The 20,332-nt window shown below is 53.9% G+C and overlaps 2 protein-coding genes across 3 annotated transcripts in view; both read right to left on the bottom strand.

Annotated features, from left to right (window-relative positions):
- CHD5 (chromodomain helicase DNA binding protein 5) overlaps positions 1 to 1,018 on the bottom strand; it is a 55,208-nt gene extending 54,190 nt beyond the window's left edge. Inside the window, exon 1 of the mRNA XM_036256920.1 lies at positions 940 to 1,018. Coding sequence (XP_036112813.1) covers positions 940 to 1,018 — 79 coding nt within the window. The remainder of the gene's footprint in view (positions 1 to 939) is intronic.
- A 7,277-nt stretch (positions 1,019 to 8,295) lies between these two features.
- On the bottom strand, positions 8,296 to 16,656 carry RPL22 (ribosomal protein L22). 2 transcript variants are annotated; one of them, XM_036256980.1, is made up of 4 exons: positions 16,556 to 16,656; positions 14,416 to 14,520; positions 11,502 to 11,626; positions 8,296 to 8,495 (listed from the first exon to the last, which is right to left on the bottom strand). In XM_036256980.1, the coding sequence occupies exons 1-4, from the start codon at positions 16,565 to 16,567 to the stop codon at positions 8,351 to 8,353; spliced, it is 387 nt and encodes a 128-aa protein (XP_036112873.1). In that variant the 5' UTR covers positions 16,568 to 16,656; the 3' UTR covers positions 8,296 to 8,350. The 2 variants fall into 2 exon arrangements, with proteins under 2 accessions (XP_036112873.1, XP_036112872.1); XM_036256979.1 differs by lacking the exon at positions 16,556 to 16,656 and adding an exon at positions 14,946 to 15,017.
- Positions 16,657 to 20,332: the final 3,676 nt, after the last annotated feature.

Here is a 20,332-nt window from a genome sequence, read left to right as displayed (position 1 = left end):
GGAACAGGCCATGGACGTGGTGCCGGACACTAAGAAGTATCAGAGTCCCCAGAAGGGAGGGAGGGAGGCTGGTTGACCGGGTGAGGCCCTGCCCAGCTGTGCCAAGCGGGGAACCGTCCCAAACAAATGGTGAGCAGTGAACTCAAGAATGATCCTGCGAGGTTACACACACCAGCCATGTTTATGCTGAATTCTGAGAGGGATGGCCAGGGCAGGGGCGTGGCCTGGCCAGCGGGCGGTAGCCAAGGCAGGGTGGGCTGGGAACACCCCGCCTGCAAAGTGCTTGGGAGCAGGGGTCGCAATGCCCAGCGCCTGGGTACGGGGAGGAGGAGTTCGAATCCACAAGCCCCGGCCCGGGCCCTCGTGGGCCCTGAAGGCAGCTGCCCCATCCAGAGAGCCCGCAGGGTCTCCAAGAGGGGCCCGTCTGAGCCCCACTCCCGGCCCCACCCAGCCCGCCCTGGAGCCAAGAGGGGCCAGCCCCCGGGAGGCCAGAGGCGGAGGGGTGGCGTAGGGGTGGAGAGAGAGAGAGAGAGAGAGAGAGAGAGAGAGAGAAGGGTGAGCGGCTCCGGGAGCCAAGCGCGACTCCCGCCCCCTTCAAGGGCACGCGGGCTGACCCCGGCGGCGCCGCGCCCCCTCCTCGCCCGGAGTGCCCAGCGCAGCCCCGCGCCACCGCCCGCGCCACCCTCCGCCTGCGCCTGGCCCGTGCGCGGCCCGGGTGGCCCCGATTGCACCCGCCCTTGGCCGCCCCGCCGCGCCCCGGCGCTCGCCCAGCCCCGCGCCCTTGGCCGCGCGGCGCCAGCAGGGCGGGAGCGCAGCCTGAAGCCCGGGCACCCCCACCCGCGCGCCGCCCGCGCCGCCCACGCTGCCCGGCCCTGGGGCCCCGCCGGTCCTCGAGCCCCTGGCCTCCCCGGCCCCAGGCGCAGCCGGTGCCCTGCTCACCTGACATCTCGTCCTCGTTCTCCATCTCGTCCGCGAACAGCCGCGGCAGCTCCTCCTCGGTGCCCAGCGGGCCCCGCATGCCCGGCGTGGGGGGGAGGGGAGGTGGGCGCCCCCCCTCCCGCCGGGCGCGGTGCCAGCCTTAACCCGTGCGCTACCGGACTGGTGAGCGCGGCGGGCGAGGCGGCCTCGGCGAGAAGATGGCGGCCGCCTGCCCCCCCAACCCCCCAAACCTCCACCCTCCCGTCTCGACCCCCTTCCTCTAGGCCGCCTTCACTCAGCTCCCGCAAAGCCCGGGCCGCTCCGCCCACCTAGCCCCGCAGCCCGAGTCCGCAGCCGGCCGAGGGTGGCGGTGGCAGCGCCCGCGGCAGGGCTGCACGGCGGGGGGGCGGCACACATGCCCGGATTGTGACGTCCAGTCTGGTTGCTGTGGCAACCCCATCCCATCGTTCCGGCAGCACGACTAGTTAACAGCAGCGAACAAGTTGGGGACTAGTCCTGAGCCTCCGGGTGCAAGGTGGGGACAGAGCGCTCCGGCAGGGGGAGCCGTCGAGGTGCCGTGCACCCGGGACCCGACGGCCGGGCGGGCATCGGGGCCTCGGGCGAGCGGGGCCCAGTGGGAGGCTGGGAAACGCCGCCAGCGTGCACCCCGGACAGGGGCCGCCGTCCCCGCCTGGGAATGCACTGGGCTCCGGGTTCCCAAGGGCACGAGGGCAGGGTCCCCGGGACCGCGCGTTCCGCTCACACGCACCGGGGCCTTCGCCTCTCCGCACCTGCCTCGGCTCCACACGCTTCTAACCCCCTTTCCGGAGAGGATTAGAAGAAAAATGTGCCCCGCACGTGGAGCTGGGCCTCCCCATTGACTGAGGGTCTGATCCCTTCAGAAAAATCCGTGCAGGCTGGCTCCTCCCTCGCCCCATCGCGCCCCGCTCCCACCAGCTCCCACCGCCCACGCGCCCTCTTGCCAACAGCCCCTCCAGGCTGGACCCAGCCCTCTGGGGGTGGTGTGGATCAGCGATCCCTGTGCCCAAAGCTCCATTTCAGAAGCCACACGTGTGGCGGGGCGGGAAGGAAGCCACCAGCCCTCGGTTGTTAAAGGTGAAGATGGAGGTCAGAGCTCTCGGGAGCAAGACTGGAATTTTAAATCAGCGCCGCCAGTCCCAGCTGCGCGAGTCTTAAAGCAACTCTGAGAAGGCACACGTTTCAGTGGCCGGCAGCATGGCCAGCTCTCTCCTCTAGAATGGGCAGTAAGGGGAGGGCACCCTCACCTCCCCGCCTCCAGCCAGAAACGTTTGGGGGAACCCACAGGAGCCGCATGTCGCCGCCAGGGACCTGCAGGGTCCGCCTGACTTGGGAAGTCAAAAGCAGAAGGAGAGGAGGCCTCTGTAGCACCAACCGCTCTGGTCTTGGTTGAGCACCTGAACCCCATCCATGTCACACTGACAGCAGGAGGGCTGGCCTTTGGGGAGTCAGGAGAGTTGTGCCTGCCCTAGGCACCTTTTGGGGAGGTGGCCACAACCCAAGCCACGGTGAGTCCAAGCTGTGTCCAAGCTGTGACCAGATGCAATGGATGGCCGGGAAAGATGTGTGGCCAGTTTTTCCTCCCCCCTCCCACTCAGATGAACTGCCAGCAAGCCCCAAGCACAAGCTCTCCCTGGGCAAGGCCAGGTTTGCGCGCCTCCTGGATCACAGTGCGGGGTGCTGGGACTCCCTTCTCCTCGCTTGCTCTTGGGCCACACTGGAGATGCGTGGGCCCCTGCAGGCTGCCTGCCAGGGCACAAGGCAAGGCGGCCGGGAGGCAGGCGAAGGAAGCAGGGGGCTTCTGGCGGTCCGAGGCAGCATTTCACTTCACCGGGAAGAGGGACCCAATCACTGACGCTCTAGCAGGCCTGCATTTTCCCCGACAAAGCTGCCTTGCTCTTTCCAGGAAAATACCCTGAGGACCTCCAAACATGCCCACCTCTGTCACCAGCCCCTCAGCGCCCGCCAGCTTGCAGGATGAGCTCGAGACACTTGTACAGCTTCCTTGTCCCACTTTGGAGAAACTGAGGGACAGTATTTCCCATCACCAGAAAGCCCCCCCCCACACACACACACCCCTTGGCTCCAACCCCCAGGACCAGGCTAAGTGAAGACAACGGTCAAGAGAGAACAATTCCAGCTGCTCCAGCTGCCCCAGCTGCTCCAGCTGCTCCAGCTGCCCCCAGTTCAAGCTGATGCTCCACTCACCAGCCTCTCCCCAGCCTGTTCTTGCCCACAGCGGCGGCCACGTAACTAACGTTCCTTCAGTGACCAAAAGCAGAACAACACGTGGAGTGGTGGGAACAAATGGATTTTTGACTACAAATCTTCAGTGATAGTTAATTTTTTTTTTTAATTCTCTTAATATATCTCGAGGATATATTGATTTTCAGATAGAGTTGTGGGGAGGGAGAGAAAGAGAAACATCAATGTGAGAGAGAGACATCGATTGGTTGCCTCCCACACCACCCTGACCAGGGTCAGGGATCGAACTGAAACCAAGGCATGTTCCCTTAATCAGAATTGAACCCAAGACTCTTTGGTCCGCAGGCCAATGATCTAATTGCTGAGCCAAACCAGCCCGGGCTCCAGTGATACTTAAAAGACAGCTCTTGGCCCTGGCTGGTTTGGCTCAGCAGTTAAGAGCATCGGCCTGCACAACCAGGGATTCCTGGGTTTGATTCCAGCCAAGGGCACGTACCTTCATTGCAGTTCGTCCCCAGTCCCGATTGGGGTTGTGCGGATGGCAACCAATCGATGTGTCTCACATTGATGTTTCTCTCTCTCTCTCTCTCTCTCTCTCTCTCTCTCTCTCTCTCTCTCTCACCTTCCCACTCCCTCTGAAGATAAATGTAAAAATATCCTCAGATGAGGATTAAAAAAAATGAAAGACAACTCTTGCCCAGCCAGTGTGGCTCAGTGGTTGAGCGTTGACCCATGCACCAAGAGATCGCTGGTTCGATTCCTGGTCAGGGAACATGTCCAGGTTGTGGGCCTGATCCCCAGTGGGGGGGTTGCAGGGGGCAGCCAATCGATGTTCTCTCTCATTGATGTTTCTCTCTCTCCCTTCCTCTCTCTAAAATCAATAAAGAAAAATATTTTTTAAATAAATAAAGCATAGCTCTTGTTATTGTTCGACTATAAATGTGCATTTTAATAACAGCAGGTCAAAAAAGCCTGATGTTAAAAGCAATCCCCCCCAAAGTGAAAATTCAATCAATTCTGCAATTCCAAGAGCAAGGAATTAAGTAATTAAGGTCACAGTTGCAGGAGATAAGAGTCTCCTGTTTGCATTTCCCAGAGCTTGTAATTACACCTCAGTGAAAATTCAAATTCAAAGTATTTTTTAAAAAATATATTGAGCCCTGTCCGGTTTGCTCAGTGGTTAGAGTCAGCCCATGCACGGAAGGGTCACAGGTTCGATTTCCAGTTAAGGGCACATACCTGGTTTGCAGGTTCAACCCCCAACCTGATGGGGCGGGTGCAGGAGGCAACCAACTGATCTCTCTCACATCGATGTTTCTTTGTCTCTCTGCCGCCCCTCCCTTCCACTCTATCTAAGAGTCAATGAAGCCCTGGCCGGTTTGGCTCAGCAGTTAGAACGATGGCCCACAGACCAGAGTCCTGGGTTCAGTTCCCGCTAAGGGCACGTACGTCGGTTGCAGTCTGTCCCCCGCCGCAGTTGAGGTCGTGTGGGTGGCAACCACTCGATGTCTCTCTCACATCAATGTTTCTCTCTTCCTCCCTCTCTCCCTCCTGCTCTTTCTGAAGATAAATGCAAAAATGTCCTCAGGTGAGGATTAAAAAAAAAGTCAATGGAAAAATATCTAGTGAGGATTAACCACACACACACACACACACACACACACACACAAGTTATAAAAGCACCAATGAAAAAATGTTTTCCTGCCCTGGCCGGTTTGGCTCAGCGGTTAGCGCGTCAGCCTGTGGTCCAGAGAGACCTGGGTTCAGTTCCCGCTAAGGGCACGTACCTCGGTTGCAGTTTGTCCCCGGCCCTGGTTGGGTCGCGAGGGTGGCAACCACTCGATGTGTCCCTTTTACATTGATGATTCTCTCTCTCCCTCCTGCTCTATCTGAACAAAATATGGAAAAATGTCCTCGGGTGAGGGAAAAAAAAAGAAAGAAAAAATGTTTTCCCAAGCCCAGAGCTGCATCCGTTAACAACCCCAGCACAAACCCTCCTCAGTCCCCGAAGTCCTCCTCCAGGCAGGCGCCCTCCCGTCCTCGAGGACAGTTCCTTTGGCGGCAGGTCCCATCACGGCCCCACCGGGCCCCGGAGGGCAGTGAAGCGCGTCCCTACGCCCCCGCAGCAGCCACGCAGGTCCCGCTGACCGGCAGAGCAGCGAGGCTGTCCCTGGCAGGACGGCAGTCTCCCGAAACGAAGGGTGGGCGCCCCACGGATAAGGCCTCACCTGCTCTGGAAGCCCGTTTCCCTAGAGGGAGGCGGAGGGGCTCGGCCCCGAGCCTGCGGAAGCCCTTGCACCCGCCTGCAGGGAGCTGGGCGGCACAGCCTTGGCTGTCGCCGCTCGGCCTCAAACAGCCTGGGAGAGGCCTCCGAGCCGGAATGACAAACCCCCGACCAGGTGTCTTCCGTAATGACCTTCCAGACACACGGCACCACCACAGCCGGTTACCCCAAAGAACAGAGGCTATTTGCCACGATTCAGCGGACCCCTCCGGTGAGACCCCACCAAGGCTCCCCAAGGCGGCTTCGGAGCCCAGCCAGCCTTGCGTTGTCCAGGGTCACCAAGGGTGATGCTGCCAAATCTGGGCCAGCACACGGCTGTTCCTCCAAAACTCAGTAAGTTGGGGGGTGGGGGGTGTCACAGGAGGACCACAGCAGACGGAAATGGACGTGGTCTGCTCTCCTGAGGTCATCAGAGCCTCACTGGGGTCCTGCTCATGTTCTAAGGAATCAAGTGTCCCCTAAAAAGGCTGAGATCTAAATACCCCAGAACAGTGTGATTTTGACCAGTTGTCCGAAATCGAACTTGACAGGCTCACCCCAGCCCCATGTCTCCGACTCGACCCCAGAACCGGGGCTGCGCACCAACACGCCGTGAGCACCCCGCAGGAGGGAAGAGCACCCCCGACTGTAAAGTCACAGGAGATCGCTGGGGCTTCCGAAAGGATATGACCAACACTAAACCTCAGAGCGAGATGGTGTTGAACAGCGAGGCAGATTGCTGGCGACCACTCAGCTGAGAACAAGGCTGTTCCTACTTCGCTTCCTCCACAATCCTAACTCTCAGCTGGAAGCGCCCCATGACCCAACCTGCTCCTGTGCCCGGGGCATTGCAGACCAGACAGGTGACGCGCGAGGCCGGAGATGCAAGGGAACCGGGCTGCAGCGTGGCCCAGGCTCCCGCTGCACCTCCTCCCTCAGAAAAAGCCCCTTATTTGCAAGGACCCGAGGAAATCCGTTCTGGACCCTGGAGCTCGGCTGTGGTCAGCTGCCAAACCTCCCAAGGCACAGTGGCACGACTGGGTGAAGAAAAGGGGAACGAGGAACATTTTCTTCTCAAGCAGAATGAAGACCAAGGTCACTGTCAACACAGCAATTCATCGGTGAACAAAACTTTTGCTTCTAAACAAACTGACGTGCCAATCCTTCATAAAAAAAAAAAAAAAAAGTCTTGCACAGTGACAGTAGCCATGTGTTAGCCACTTTAATATAAAATGTAATCAAAACTCAATTACAAGAGTTCAAAAAGGCATAGAAAAACCAATGTTTCAATTTTATTACAAATTTTAAAATCTGGGAGCAGTTTATTTTTTTTTAAAGAAACTTATATGCTAATTTCAGCCCAGGGTTAATATTTTACAACCAAACTAAGAATCGCTACAGGGGAACATCAATGCAACAAAGTAAAGTTTGCAAACCCAAGTCATGAACTTACTGACAGTTACTAAGCGTGGGGAGGGCAGAGCCCGAGCGACTGAGGCCCCAGTGGAGTGGGAAAGGAACCCTGCCTTCTGGGGGGCGGAGCAAGCGCAAACAATTCTGCTTCGGGAAATTTGCATAGAAATAGAAAAGGCTGGAGCCTTCACCACAGGTGAAATTGCGAAGCCTCGAGGGTTCACAGCAAGCCAAGCAGCAGGAAGGTGCCACCGGAGCAGGCAGGACTCCAACGTCCAATCCCCGCTCCGCTCCGCAACTAGCAGAGCACAGGCATTTCAGGTGTGGAAATTAGCTGTAGGCAAGCTCCGGAAAAACATGGATTTATGCGCCGCCCTTTAAGACAATGCAGGCATTTCTGCAGCATTGCTCAGATTCTAGAAGGGCACTGTAAGGCACCAGGGTCTCTTTCCAGTCACTCGGGACACTGGTTTTTCAGCAACGATGACATCTTTACAGCCTCAATCTTCCAGAGCTCTAGCCTCTGCACACATGCCATGAGACACCACGTTATCTTCTACCTCAACATCAGGTAGGATCAAGACTGTTTGGTCCTGCGCAGTGTCAGTCTATGGAATGACCTCTGACATGAAATCCAGCCATGGTCTAAGTGGCATGGAAGTGGCTATCCCCTGGGCATCTCAACATTTCTTTCAGCCTGAACCGTGTCTGCCAATCATTTGCTCTCAGTGCCCATCCCCCACACTCCCACCCACGAAGAGACTCAGCTCTGGGCAGCAAAGAATTCCCACCCAGGACCTGCAGATGCTGACATCTGGAAGCTCTACTCTTCCTCATCTCCAGCTCCCCCTGCTGGAGGCCAAAGTAACAGTGTTGCAAAGACTTAGAGAAACAAGTATTTACAAATTCATTTTTGTGCACTTTAAATGTAAAACCTGGACTTTGAGTCGCTCTCCAAACCCTTTCCCGGGATGCAGCAACGCCAAAGGACCAGTTTATTTCTAGGGAAGAAAACAGATTAACATACACAATAATTATGGGCACTGAGAGCAATTTGTAATAAAAAGAGACAAGACAAGTGCCCCAGAACCCTGCCTCGTGCGGACGCCCTTTTCCCACAAGGGGAGCTGACAGAGCCCCTGGCTTTGCCCTCACCGACTAAGGAGCCCCACGTTTGTTGTGCTCCTGAATCTGCGAGAAGCGGCAGATGAAACTGTCACCTTTCCAAGTGAAACAGTGGAGCTCACATCTCCACACCCTTACCCCCCGCTTGGTGCCAAACCCCGTCAGTTCCCTTAGGAGACTTCCTCTTCTGTTTTGGTATGACTACCAGAGAACCGAAATTGAAGCAAGCAGGAAAAAGTCTAATTACAAAGTGCCTGGCATGCCGAGTGTAGCCCTATGCTTTCCAATTTTCTGTCCAAACCACACTGCAGAGATACAAGGAAAACCACCGATTCGGTTCCCAATTTTATTCAAGAACTCATAAAAAATATGTCAGACAAATGAGCTTTAATCCTCGTCCTCCTCCTCCTCTTCATCCTGGTTTATCTGGAAGTAACGCAATTCGTAACTCTCTTTGCTGTTGGCGACTACACGCAACCAGTCACGTAGGTTATTCTTCTTCAAATATTTTTTGGTGAGATATTTCAAGTACCTGCAGAGAGAGAACATTTGAGAACTCCTCTGGATATACTTGCATTTGGAAACACTTTTATGAAACGCTTGCATTCAGTCATTCCAGTGCAAAGTGTCTTCCCACCTTTCAAAAATGGCAAAGACACCAGGACAGTGGTCTCACAAGAATAAAGAGCCAATTTCATCTAAACTAGCAATAAAAGTGAGAACTGGTAAGCTGTAAGAGTTGCCCATGAAACAACAGCAAACACCTGTAACATGACCTTTCGTGACTCCTGGAGAAAGATGGCATGGCTGACTGGCAGGGAGCACACACCGCAGCACCTTGCACTGAGAAAGCTCCCAAGGAGCTCCAAGTACCCGCCTCATGTCACCCTCAGTGAGCCAGACCTCCACTGCAGGCTGTCCAGGTTACGGCACTGTTTCTCAGGGCTGTGTTATATACACGGTCTCTTCTGCTCTGCGACACTCACTACGCAACGCGCCGAACAGGCTGCTACCCGCCACCCTGGCTCCAGGTCTGCGAGAGCATGCTTCTCCCCCGTCTGCTCCAGAAGCCCTGGGGTCTATCTACCCCGGCACCTCCCCCAGGCCAGAGAAGGAACAGACTGCCAAGCAAAGAAACCTTTCCAAACCGCAGTTTCTCCCTCTGTAAAACAGGACCCATGAACCTGGCATCTCTTCAGACTGTTAGGAGGCCTAAGTGAGACACACAAACTGGCATATTCACAACAACCCAAATGTTAAAGGAACAAATCACATCTCCACGAAACGAATACTGTCAACAGTGTTACTTACGCCGACAAAGCAATCTTCACCAAGATGTGAAGCTCTCAGTTCAATCCTACCCACTTTTCCCTACATAAAAATAAATCAGTTTGGTTGTTCCATCTAAAAAGAATTCCTTTTCCTTTATTATTTTCACCACAATGCATTCGGGTGGTTTGAAAAATATCATACTAGGGCCCGGCTGCTGTGGCTCAGTGGTTGAGCGTCAAACCCATTCACCAAGAGGTCGTCAGTTCGATTCCTGGTCAGGGCACATGCCCAGGTTGTGGGCCCAATCCCCAGTGGGCGGCATGCAGGAGGCAGCCAATCGATGTCCTCTCTCATCGATGTGTCTCTCTCTCCCTTCCTCTCTCTCTAAAATCAATAAAGAAAAAAATTTTTTTTTTTTAAAGAAAATGTTCATACTAGACCCTGGCTGGTTGCTCAATGCTTAGAGCATCAGCCCGCAGACCAGAGTCACGGGTTCGATTTTGGCCAAGGGCACGTACCTTGGTTGCAGTTCGGTCCCGGCCCTGGTTGGGGTCGTGCGGAAGGCAACCAATCAATGTGTATCTCTCACACTGATGTCTCCCTCTCCCCTACTCTATCTGAAGATAAGTGGAAAATATCATCAGGTGAGGCTTTTAAAAGAAGATTTTTTTAAAATGAAAATGCTCACAGTAGGGTGCTGGGGAGGAGCTACAGGAACAGCTAGCTGCAGAAGTCAAGAGACAAGCAAGAGGCAGGTTCCAACTAGCAGCACCTTGATCGGTCAAAGAAAAGAAAACGTCTGGCAACAAGACAGGACAACCCGAGCAGGTCACAGCTCCTTTCTCTGGCCACTGGGCAAAGACCAGGAAATGTGTGAAACTGCGAGTGAGCTGCGCTGGGGGCACTGTCAGGCCGGGTCGGTCAAGGCAGAGACAGTGCACAGGAATCACAGAAGCTTCCCGAGGGCTCTGCGAAAGCCCAGCAAGTTAGACGCCGTGTACACCCTGGAGCCTCCCTGCAGCGGCAAAGGTCCCTTTGTCCAGCTGCCTTCTGCACAAATAACTCCGCCAGGTGAACAGGAGTCCTTCTCTTACACATTTAAGTAATCTCCTGATCACTTAAAAACAAAGGCAAAGGCTTAACGATAGCCCATTTGTCCTCACACACCTTCGAATTTCCCACTATTTGATAGTTTGATAAAAAGCCCCTAAGAATACGCCAGGTTCAGGTTCTGGGCTAGGAGCTATGCACGAACACGTCCGATTCTTAGCGACTTGTAAAGTGCTTTAACTTCATCCTCAGAACAAAAACCATATAATAAAGCAGGACAAGAGAAATGACATCTCCAACTCAGAAAATGGACCCACAGGAATTAGAGTGGCTTCAGTCTAAAATGAAATGTCCGAGTATTTGTACAATTATAGTAACACTTACAGGTAAAAAAAAAAAAATGGATTTAAAAATGAAAGCTCTGCCCTGGCTGGGTTGGCTCAGCAGTTAGAGTGTCCGCCCGTGGACCAATGAGTCGCCAGTTCAGTTCCGGTCAAGGGCACGTACCTTGGTTGCAGTTCTTCCCGGCCCTGGTCAGGGTCGTGCGGGAGGCAACAAGTGTCCTCTCACAGTTGTTTCTCTCTCTCTCTAAAAATCAGTTAAAAAAAAAAAATGCCCTGGCCAGTTTGCCTCAGCAGTTAAGAGTGTTGGCCCGTGGACCAATGAGACCCAGGTTCAATTCCGGCCAAGGGCACATACCTCGGTTGCGGTTCATCCCTGGCTCTGGTCAGGGTCACGCAGGAGGCAACCAGTCAATGTGTCTTTCTCGCATCTGTCTCTCTCTCTCTCCACCCCCTCTTCTTCCCTCCCTCCCTCCTACTCTAAGGATAAATGGAAAAATATCCTCGGGTGAGAGAGAGAGAGAGAGAGAGAGAGAGAGAGAGAGATATTAGATAGATAAATAAATAAATAGAGAAAGCTCTTCACTGTGGCCTAGAGGCAGAGGAGCAAAGTCTTTATCTTCTACAATGCAATCTAAGCAAGTCTGCCCATCTTACTGCTGATAACACTTTAGCCTTTGAAAAACGAGCTTTTTAAAACTACCAAAAGTTGACTACATTAACTGCAGTAACAGCCCCCATTCATTCACAGCCGCCTTGCACTGGGCACTGCTCCATCACAGACCAGGCACACCACGACCGAGACAGCGACACTCCTGCCCTGGTGAGGCGGGACTCGCGGCTGGGACAGGCGAGCGGCACTCCTCTCTCCATACCTTTTGGAAAAAGGCACCTCAGACGTTACTGTGATCTTACTCTTGCTTCTTTCAATGGTTACAACCCCTCCGCCGAGATTCCCAGCTTTTCCGTTCACTTTGATTCTCTCCTGAAGAAACTGCTCCTGTAAAAACCATCAAATCGACCAATTAGTGAAGTGACAAGTTCATCCATTCAGCGGCAGAACATTTTATTTTTCATACTATTTACACTGGGCATAGTTTTTTAAATGTTCAATCTTTTATTTTTTTTAACTTTTTTTTCTTTATTGATTTTAAAGAGAAGAAGGGAGAGGGAGAGATAGAAACATCGATGAGAGAGAACATCAACTGGCCACCTCCTGCATGCCCCACACTGGGGATCGGGCCCACAACCTGAGCATGTGCCCTCATAAGGAATCGAACCAACGATCTCTTGGTGCAGGGTCTATGCTCAACCACTGAGCCACACTGGCTGGGCAAATGTTCAATCTTTTACAAAAAAGACAGCAAATCTTTAGCTATGAATATAAGCTCTAAAATCTAAGAATAGCAACTAGAAAATCGTGCTATTGCCCTGGCCAGTGTGGCTCCATTGGCTGGAGCATCGTCCTATACACCAAAAAGGTGGCGGGTTGAATTCCCAGCCAGGGCACATACCTAGGTTGCAGGTTGATCCGTGGTCAAGTGCATGGAAGGAGGCAACCAACTGATGTTTGGCATGGATGCTTCTTTCTCTTTCTCTCTCCCGTTTCCTCTCTCCAAAATCAATTTTTTTGAAATAAAGTGGCACTATTAAACTTGATTTAAAAATCTAATATGAAAACAAAATCCCAACACACTTGACTGTTCCACACAAGGTCAAATGCGTCTCTACATGGAAGGCTTTGGCTCATGGGTCAAAAGTAAAGAGCAGATGGGAAACTCAGGGCCAAACCGCTACAGGCTCAGCACAGGCAACCCCACCGCAGGCAACTTCTGAGCCGAGGGAGCACGGAGCGCTGTTCTCAGCGCAGTCAGTTCCGTTCTCTCCAACCTGGTGAAGGGAGAGGAAACAGTGACCGAAACAATCATGGTCTGCTCCGGGGCCATGTGCGTGGCATGGGCAGGGCAGCAGCCAGGGGGCCCAGGGGTGGACTCTCAGCAAAGCCCTGTGGCCGCTGGGGCCGGCCCTTCACCTCCCTGGGCTTCGGGGGTCTCTGTCCAAAAGGAACTTTTTGGTTTTCTTTCTTTCTTTTCCTTGTCCCCGCCAACACCCCCTCCCCCAATTGTTGTTATTTTTTTTGCTTCTTGGTTTTCTTTCCACTGCAATGATATGAAGTCCTTTTCAGCTGAAAATTCCTACCACCTGTTTCAACTTTCCAACACACAGCATGCTGACGATGGGGCAATTAGGTCAGAAAGCTTGACTTCGGCTCCTGAGACTCATAAATGACTCAAGTCTTCTATCCTAAGGAGAATCCTAGTAGGAAAGACAATCACACACACACACGTGTGTGCAAGGAAGGGAGAAGAAAATAATGGGCAGGGCCACCAGACACTAACGGGAAGAAGCCACAAAGGTTAGGAGGGAAAAGAAGCCAATGGATGGAGAGGAACTAAAGAGCCACAAGAGGGGCTTCTCACGGGACAGGGCACAGAAGGCATGCATACAAGGGCGGCAAACCACACGGGGCGGCGGAATCCCTTTCTGTGTCATCAGAGGCCACAGGCCAAGTTTTTCTTTTCTCTTTTTTTAATTCGAAAATTGTTCGTGCTGTAATGACATTATCTTGGCAATAGTTGATGTTCTGGAGACAGAAAACCAAATGTAAACTTCGAAGGCTTCTGCACAGTAAGAAGCCGGATTCCTCAGGTGTGGTTACTGGGGAGGAAGTCAAGCACCAAACCAGCTGCAGAACCATCATGTGGGATAGAGGAACACTGGGAATGGACCAAATACAGGAGCAAAACATCAGTAATGAGCAAAGTCTAAAGCTCTAGCCCTGGCCGGTTTGGCTCAGCAGCTGGAGTATTGGCCCTCAGACCAAAGGGCCTCCGGTTCTATGCCCGGTCAAGGGCATGTACCTCAGTTGCAGGTTTGATCCCCATCCCCGGTGGGGTGGGGGTCGTGCAGGAAACAACCAATGTGTCTTTCTCGCATCGGTGTTTCTCTCTCTCTCTTCCCTTCCACTCTATCTAAAAATCAATGGAAAAATATCCTCGGATGAGGATTAACAAAAAATAAATAAAACCAAGCTCTGCCCTGGCCAATTTGACTTCGTTGGTGGGAGTGTTATCCCAGACACCAAAGGTTGGTGGGTTCAATTCCCGATCAGGGCACATGCCCCGGTTGAGGGTTTGAAACCCAGTAGGGGCGTGTGTGGGAGGCAAATGATCGATGTTTCTCTCTCTCTAAAGTCAACTTTAAAAACAAACCCAAGCTCTAATTACAAGCCAGCCAGCAGGACCTTTTAGCACAAACGTGAAGCTCTGACCCGTCAGTGACCTGGCTAGCTTGAGGAGATGCCGCCATCCGCCCACTGCTCCGCAGCCTAGCAGGTAGGTTCACGCCAGGGCCGAGGCAGCCCCGTCCCTGAGGACCAGGGCTCGGTGCTTATGCTCAAACATACCAGAGTGCAAAGGGGATGTGGATCTGAGGACGTTTCCTGGGAACTTTTAAGTAAAATCATTTTTGGACAATAAGAAAGGAAAAGAAGGAGGTAGTTCTCTAGCACCGATGTGCTACAGCTCAACTTGTTCAGTCCTCATAACTGTTACACACACGAGACGGCAAGACCGAGAAACAAGGAACTAGACACCACTCGAGTTCAACCCAGAGCCAAGCTGTGGGGCTGCCGGGAGCCGGAAGCAGAGACGTGCTCCTCCAGTAGGTTTGCTCAGCACTCTCAAAAGGTACCTTACTGTCCCGAGTGACATCCAGGGTTCAACTTACGAAATTGGCAGCATCCATGATTCCATCTTCTACAGGGTGGGTGCAGTCGAGGGTAAACTTCAAAACCTGCTTCTTTTTTTTGCCCCCCTTCGCCACAAGCTTTTTCTAAGAAAGTATACAAAGAGATGAAAGCACAAGCAGCCCCCACCCACCCACCCACCCACCCACCCACAACTAAGAGTCAAAAACACCGGAGGTGTAAAAGACCATTCAAATGCAAAACCCATGGAGCCCTGGTCCCTTGCAAGGGTGCCAAAAACCATCCTCTGCCCAAAAATGGAGGAATAACACCCAAGCTTAGGCCTTTTAAAGGGAAAAATGGGTACACTCTATGTTTCAGAGTCTTGGAAAGAAAAAGAAATTCACTAGATCATTAATTAACAGCTAACAGGATGGGATTGAACCCACGAACTTGGGGAGGAGAGCAGGCCCTTCTGGCCCTGGGGTCCCATTCTAGCACTCTCAAGCCATTTACATTCTCCAGCCTCCCATCTCTATGGGCAAGAACGTCTGTTGGTTTCAGGAACTACCATAAAATGAAGTTTTCCTTCTCGGTGCCATGAAATTTCCATAAGTATTTCTTGCATTACAGGATTCAGGCACAGGCATACAAATGCCTCCGATACCTAAAACGATTTCGGTCTAGCCTGGCCCGTGTGGCTCAGCAGATTGAGCGTCAGCCCCTGGACTGAGAGGACCCGGTTCAATTCCTGGGCAGGACACATACCCAGGTTGCAGGCTGGATTCCCCCAATCCCCGGTAGGGGGCGTGCAGGAGGCAGCCACCGATGTTCCCATCTCTCTCCCTTCCTCTCAAAAAAATCAATACAAACACACATTTAAAAAACCAGTTTTAACCTAAAATCAACACTTGTCCTGACTATCCAGACCAGGGTCCTGACCCAGTTTAGCGGGTTCTCCCTTCATCCTGTCTCCCCTCCCTCCTCAGAGCAGCAGAGACAAGGTTGAGGCCAACTTAGCTTTTGATTACAACCCTACTGTCAACCACCTCTGGCCTTTTAATCTACGAATTAGCCCTTCCAAGCCATCAGCCGGCACACAGCCTCCAAGGTTCTATTTCCTTTACTCACAAAAAAAGGGCTCACATCAACTTTCTCCCTCTACACAGTGCACCACCATTGGGGGGGGGGGAGCTTTTGTACAACCTACTTACCTGTGTAATTCCGCCCTGAACACCCTTTCCAGAATCAAAAGACCTTTCTTTACAAGAAGCCCCTCCTAACCCCCGCCCCCGCCCCTTGGGCTTCCAGGAACTCCACCTGAAACTTGCGACAACCGCGTCAACTCCTCAAACCCTTAGCTACAACCCACATCACCGACTTGTCTGCGTCCTAAGACATCATCTCTTCCTAGTTCCCGGCGCGAGGGCGGCTCTAGGACCGACCCCAAACCTGCCATCCTGGCTCGAAACCGAAAGCACCCCAAAAGCCCAGAAGCATTAGAAGAAGCCCCCCCAGGAGGAGATGGAGCGGACACGGCGACAGGGGTGACCCACTACCAGGGGAGGGCAGGGACCCGACTTTCTCGGAGCCGCAGCAGGGCGAGGCGCGCAGCCGCGTCCCGGCCGGCGCAGGATCGAGCCCTACCCAAGGGTCTGCACCGCGGCGCCCTGGGCTGCCTGCCTCCGGGGACGCTACAGGGGCCCTCGACCTCGGGCCGCCCTCCGGAATCAGACCACCTTCCGCGGGCATTTCCACTCGACCCCGAGTCCTGGCCATAGGCTTCCCGGATGCGCGGCTCCCAGGGGTGGCAGGTCCCCTCTCCTTCCCCCGCGCCACCCCGGTAACCAGGCCCAGGCAGCCTCACGCCGGCCGGGCTCCCAGGGCCGCTGACCGGCCCGGGCCGCCGCCTCGGCGCCGCAGGTCCCTGCGGGCCGCCAGCTGGGACGCGAGCCGCGGCCTCGGGGCGCTGTGGGGCTCCCTGTCCGGCCCCAGGCCGCGGCCTCCTCCGCCCACAGCGTGCTGAGCCTGCCGGCGGCCCTGCCCCGATCCGGCCGGCCTGCCAGCCCAGCCCAGGGCGGCCGCTGCAGAGCGCCGTCCCGCGCGAGCCGAGCAGGAGCCGGGCCCGCGAGGCCCACGTGCTAGTCCCTCAGCTGAGGCCTCACGCGGAGCCATACTAACCACAGGAGCCATGGCGGCAGCGGAGGCAGAAAGGGAGTTGCGCGCACTGCGCAGACGCAAAGAGTCCGCTCGGCGCAGAGCACGTAGGGTTCAGGCCGTACCAGCCGCTCCGCCACGCCCCCTGTTCGCCATCGCGGCTGCCCGTTCGGTACGCTCGGCGAGCGATTGTTTTCCCCTGCTTGCAAAACCGGTCCTGTCGCAGGCCTAGAGGTAGAGGGAGGAAGGAAAGGGGTCAGGTGGCCGGTCTCCCTGCGAAGGGTCCGAGTCAGGGAGGGAGAGGGAGGAGCTGATAGAGAAATAAAGGGGTACACTCTACGTTTCAGAGTCTTGGGAAGAAAAAGAAATTCACTAGATCATAAATGACCAGCTAACAGGATGGGAGTTGAACCAATGAACGTGGGGAGGAGAGACCAGGCCCTTCTGGCCCTGGGGTCCCAATACCTAGGGCACCCTGGCTTCTTTCTACCTTATTCTATGTTCGGAAGCTGGTGCCTCCCAGCGCTGGCCCTTCCTGCCGTAGTTGGGTGCACTTCTGTGTGACCCCTGCGCAGTCTCAAATGCAAGCTGCCTGCCCGCCCACCGATCACCTAGTTTCCAGTTCCGCCAGTGCTTCTCTAACTGGCATGTAGACAGGAATCTCCTGGGTTCCCAGTTAAAATGCAGAGTCCTAGTCAGTGGGTCTCAGTGCTTGAGACTGCATTTCTCGCAAGCCCCCAGGACATGCTGCTGCTGGTGGTGGCTCACCAGCCACAAGTTGAGTAGCAAGGGTCTTCTTCCCCAGGCCTACAGTCCATTGACTGTGACAAGGAAGAATAAAGTCAGAGGTGTTCTAAATCAAAGTCACAGCTGCTAGAAAGTGAGAGAAAGAGAACAGTTACCCTGTTAATAGCTGTGGACTAGCTCTGACCAATGACTGCTCACATTCCCTTTTATCTGTTAGAATTTAGGGTTAATTTCCAGGTGGCTATTTCTGTGATTATAGAACCCTAAGAGCCTCCGCTTATTTACACATGGATTTGCCCATCTGCTGCCCACAGATAATCCACAGGACTCCGCAGAACTGGCCCCAACTGGCCCACTTGGGCTTCTGTCCCTTTTTGTCTATAGCTAACGTACATCCTCTCAGAACGGCTTACGTACATATCCTCCCCGCTGCTTGTATAAAAATGCTTGCAAAACTCCACTACTGGTGGCTGAGACTCCATGCCCCAAGACCAGTCTTCTTCTTCTTCTTTTTTTTGGCTAGCAATGGCCTAACAAACCCTTTGTATGTTTGTTTGCTTGTTTGTTTGTTTAAAAACCTGCTGTGGAAGTTAAAATTTTTGTTTAACAACTGGAATACTTTCTCCCACCCTCACCCTCGTGTCCTTACCAATTACGTGCAGGGGTCTCGCACCAGAAGCACTCGGCTGCAAACACCCTCTGCTCCCTTTACATGTCTGCAGTGTGCTCACCTAGCCAAAGCCCCATCCTGGCTTAGGACAGGCCACGCTGACTGGTCTAGGTTTAAACTCGGGCCTCCTGTGCCAGTTGACCTCGCTCCAAACCCACCCTGCTCTTCTCGACTGCAAACCACGTGTCTGCTTTGCCAGCTGCTCCTGGCTAGGTTCTCTCAAAAGGGGACAAGGGGGAGACCAGGCTGGAGGAGAAGAGACTTCTTCCCATCCGCTTCCTGCTTGTTCTCTGTCAGCGTCAACCAATCTTGCTTCTTCATCTGGGCAGTGGCGGTTGGAACATTCCAGAAGCAGCCGTTGAATCCAGTTTGCAGTTACTCCAACACTCTGTTCCTCAAAGACCCCAGCCGAGCAGCCCCTCCTTGAGGGACCCTTCCTTGGAACGTCTACATTTTAATAATAACCCCCAGGATTGGAAGCTGCTTCCTGTAGCTCCTGCAGCAGCTACTGTTTATTTCACCCCTTCAGTGACCTAGTTTAAGCAAGCCCTTGGGGTGCCTGCCAATCCTAAAATATCTCCTAAGCGACTGTTTTACACCTCTGGCCAGAATGCCAGGCACTCCTCCCCAAGTCTTCCTCTCAGCTGACGACGTGCATCGCTCTTTCTTTGAAAACTGAAGCAATCCGAAGAGAACTCACAGACACTCTTGCTCATATCTAACCACCCAGCAACACCTGTGCCCCAAACACTGCCTCCCCTCCTGTGATTATGGAAGAAGCGCCCTTGCCCCCATGTGAGGCTGATACCAACACTTCGGCATTTACCTCTACACTTCTGCCTACTTGAGAACATCACTCCAACAGCCCTCCTCCCTCCCAAGAAATCATCACTGTACTGTATCCTTTCTTCTGGACCATGCTTTACTATCTCTCAAAAAGAAAAAGCAGTCCAGCTGGTGTGACTCAGTGGTTGAGCATCGACCCTGCACCAAGAGGTCGTCGGTTTGATTCCCAGTCAGAGCACATGCCCAGGTTGTGGGCCTGATCCCCAGTGGGGGGCATGCAGGAGGCAGCCAGTCGATGTTCTCTCTCATCTATGTTTCTATCTCTCTCTCTCTCCCTTCCTCTTTCTCTAAAATCAATAAAGAAAAATATTTTTAAAAAAGAAAAAGCAGCCCTGGCCGGTTTGGCTCAGCGGTTAGAGCGTCGACCTGCGGTCCGGAGAGACCCGGGTTCGGTTCCCGCTAAGGGCATGTGCCCTGGTTGCAGTTTGTCCCCGGCCCTGGTTGGTCGTGCGGGTGGCAGCCACTTGATGTGTCCCTTTCACATCGATGTTTCTCTCTCTCTCTCTCTTCCTCTCTCTCCCTCCCACTCTATCTGTGCAAAAAATGGAAAAAAATGTCCTCGGGTGAGGATAAAAAATAAAATAAAAATAAAAATAAATAAAAATAAAAAGCAACCCCTTGACCCCCCAACATTTCCCTTCAGTTACTACCCCCTTTCTCTGCATCTCTGCTAGGACTGCATGTGTGTATCCCCCATAATTCACATGTCGAAGTCCTGACTCCCAGCGTGATGGTAGTAGGTGTGGCCTTGGGGATGTGGTTAGGGCAGGCGCCGTGGTGGGACCTGGGATCGGTGCCCTTATGAAGTAGACACAAGATCTCTCCACCACGTGAGGATGGCGCTAGAAGGCCGCCTGCTGGCTCCAAGCCAGGAAGAGCTTCTTCTCCGGAACCACATCTGCCAGCACACTGATCTTGGACGGCCCAGACTCCAGAACGGTGACAAACACATTGCTGTGGTCATTTTGTCCTAGCAGCCTGAACAGACAGTGTCTTTACAGTTTTCCTAGAGGAGTTGCCTCCATGTGCTGTCTGCAATCTCTCTCCCATTTTCTGTGGACCCCACTCTGGTTGGGCTTTCACCCACCCGCCACCTGGACCACTCTGTTCAGGTCCCTGTCATCCGATTCAGGTCCCATCCTCCTCTTCGCATTGCTCTTAGCATCTGATACCACAGGTCCCTGCCCCGGCCTTGGTGCCCTCCTTCTTCCTGGACCAAAACGGGGGCAGGGCAGGGAGCTCCTCTCATCTCCCTCTGCACTTGACCTTTGGCAGGACCCGGGCTCAGGCCTCTAAATACAACTCCCCAAGTCTGCGTGCAGCCTGGACCCCTCCCTCGACCCCTGACTCATACATTCAGCAGCCTCCCAACATCTCTAGTCCAGAGTGTCAGGTAGACCAGCCTCACCCCCACTGGCCCACTGGCCCCTCCCCACATCCTACACCCTCACTCTCAGCCCCATCCCCCCCTGAGTCCCTTCATCTCCAACCACATTGGTCTCTCCTTTCCTATAAATTTATTCCAGCTCCCGGCACCT

This window comes from Molossus molossus, unplaced genomic scaffold (genome assembly GCF_014108415.1).
Source record: "Molossus molossus isolate mMolMol1 unplaced genomic scaffold, mMolMol1.p scaffold_m16_p_12, whole genome shotgun sequence".
Classification (NCBI taxonomy): Eukaryota; Metazoa; Chordata; class Mammalia; order Chiroptera; family Molossidae; genus Molossus; species Molossus molossus.
The sequence above is the reverse complement of the archived record's forward strand: the minus strand, read 5'-3'. Positions and strand labels throughout refer to the sequence as shown.

What these genes read in the sequence shown, in the direction of transcription:
- RPL22 (XM_036256979.1), bottom strand. Translation starts at nt 15,002, where the DNA reads ATGCAAGAAATACTTATGGAAATTTCATGGCACCGAGAAGGAAAACTT. An exon ending in AAGGAAAACTTCATTTTATG is followed by an intron (nt 14,521 to 14,945) that starts GTAGTTCCTGAA and finishes ATACTTTCTTAG; the next exon opens with AAAAAGCTTGTGGCGAAGGG. An exon ending in TCATGGATGCTGCCAATTTC is followed by an intron (nt 11,627 to 14,415) that starts GTAAGTTGAACC and finishes TGGTTTTTACAG; the next exon opens with GAGCAGTTTCTTCAGGAGAG.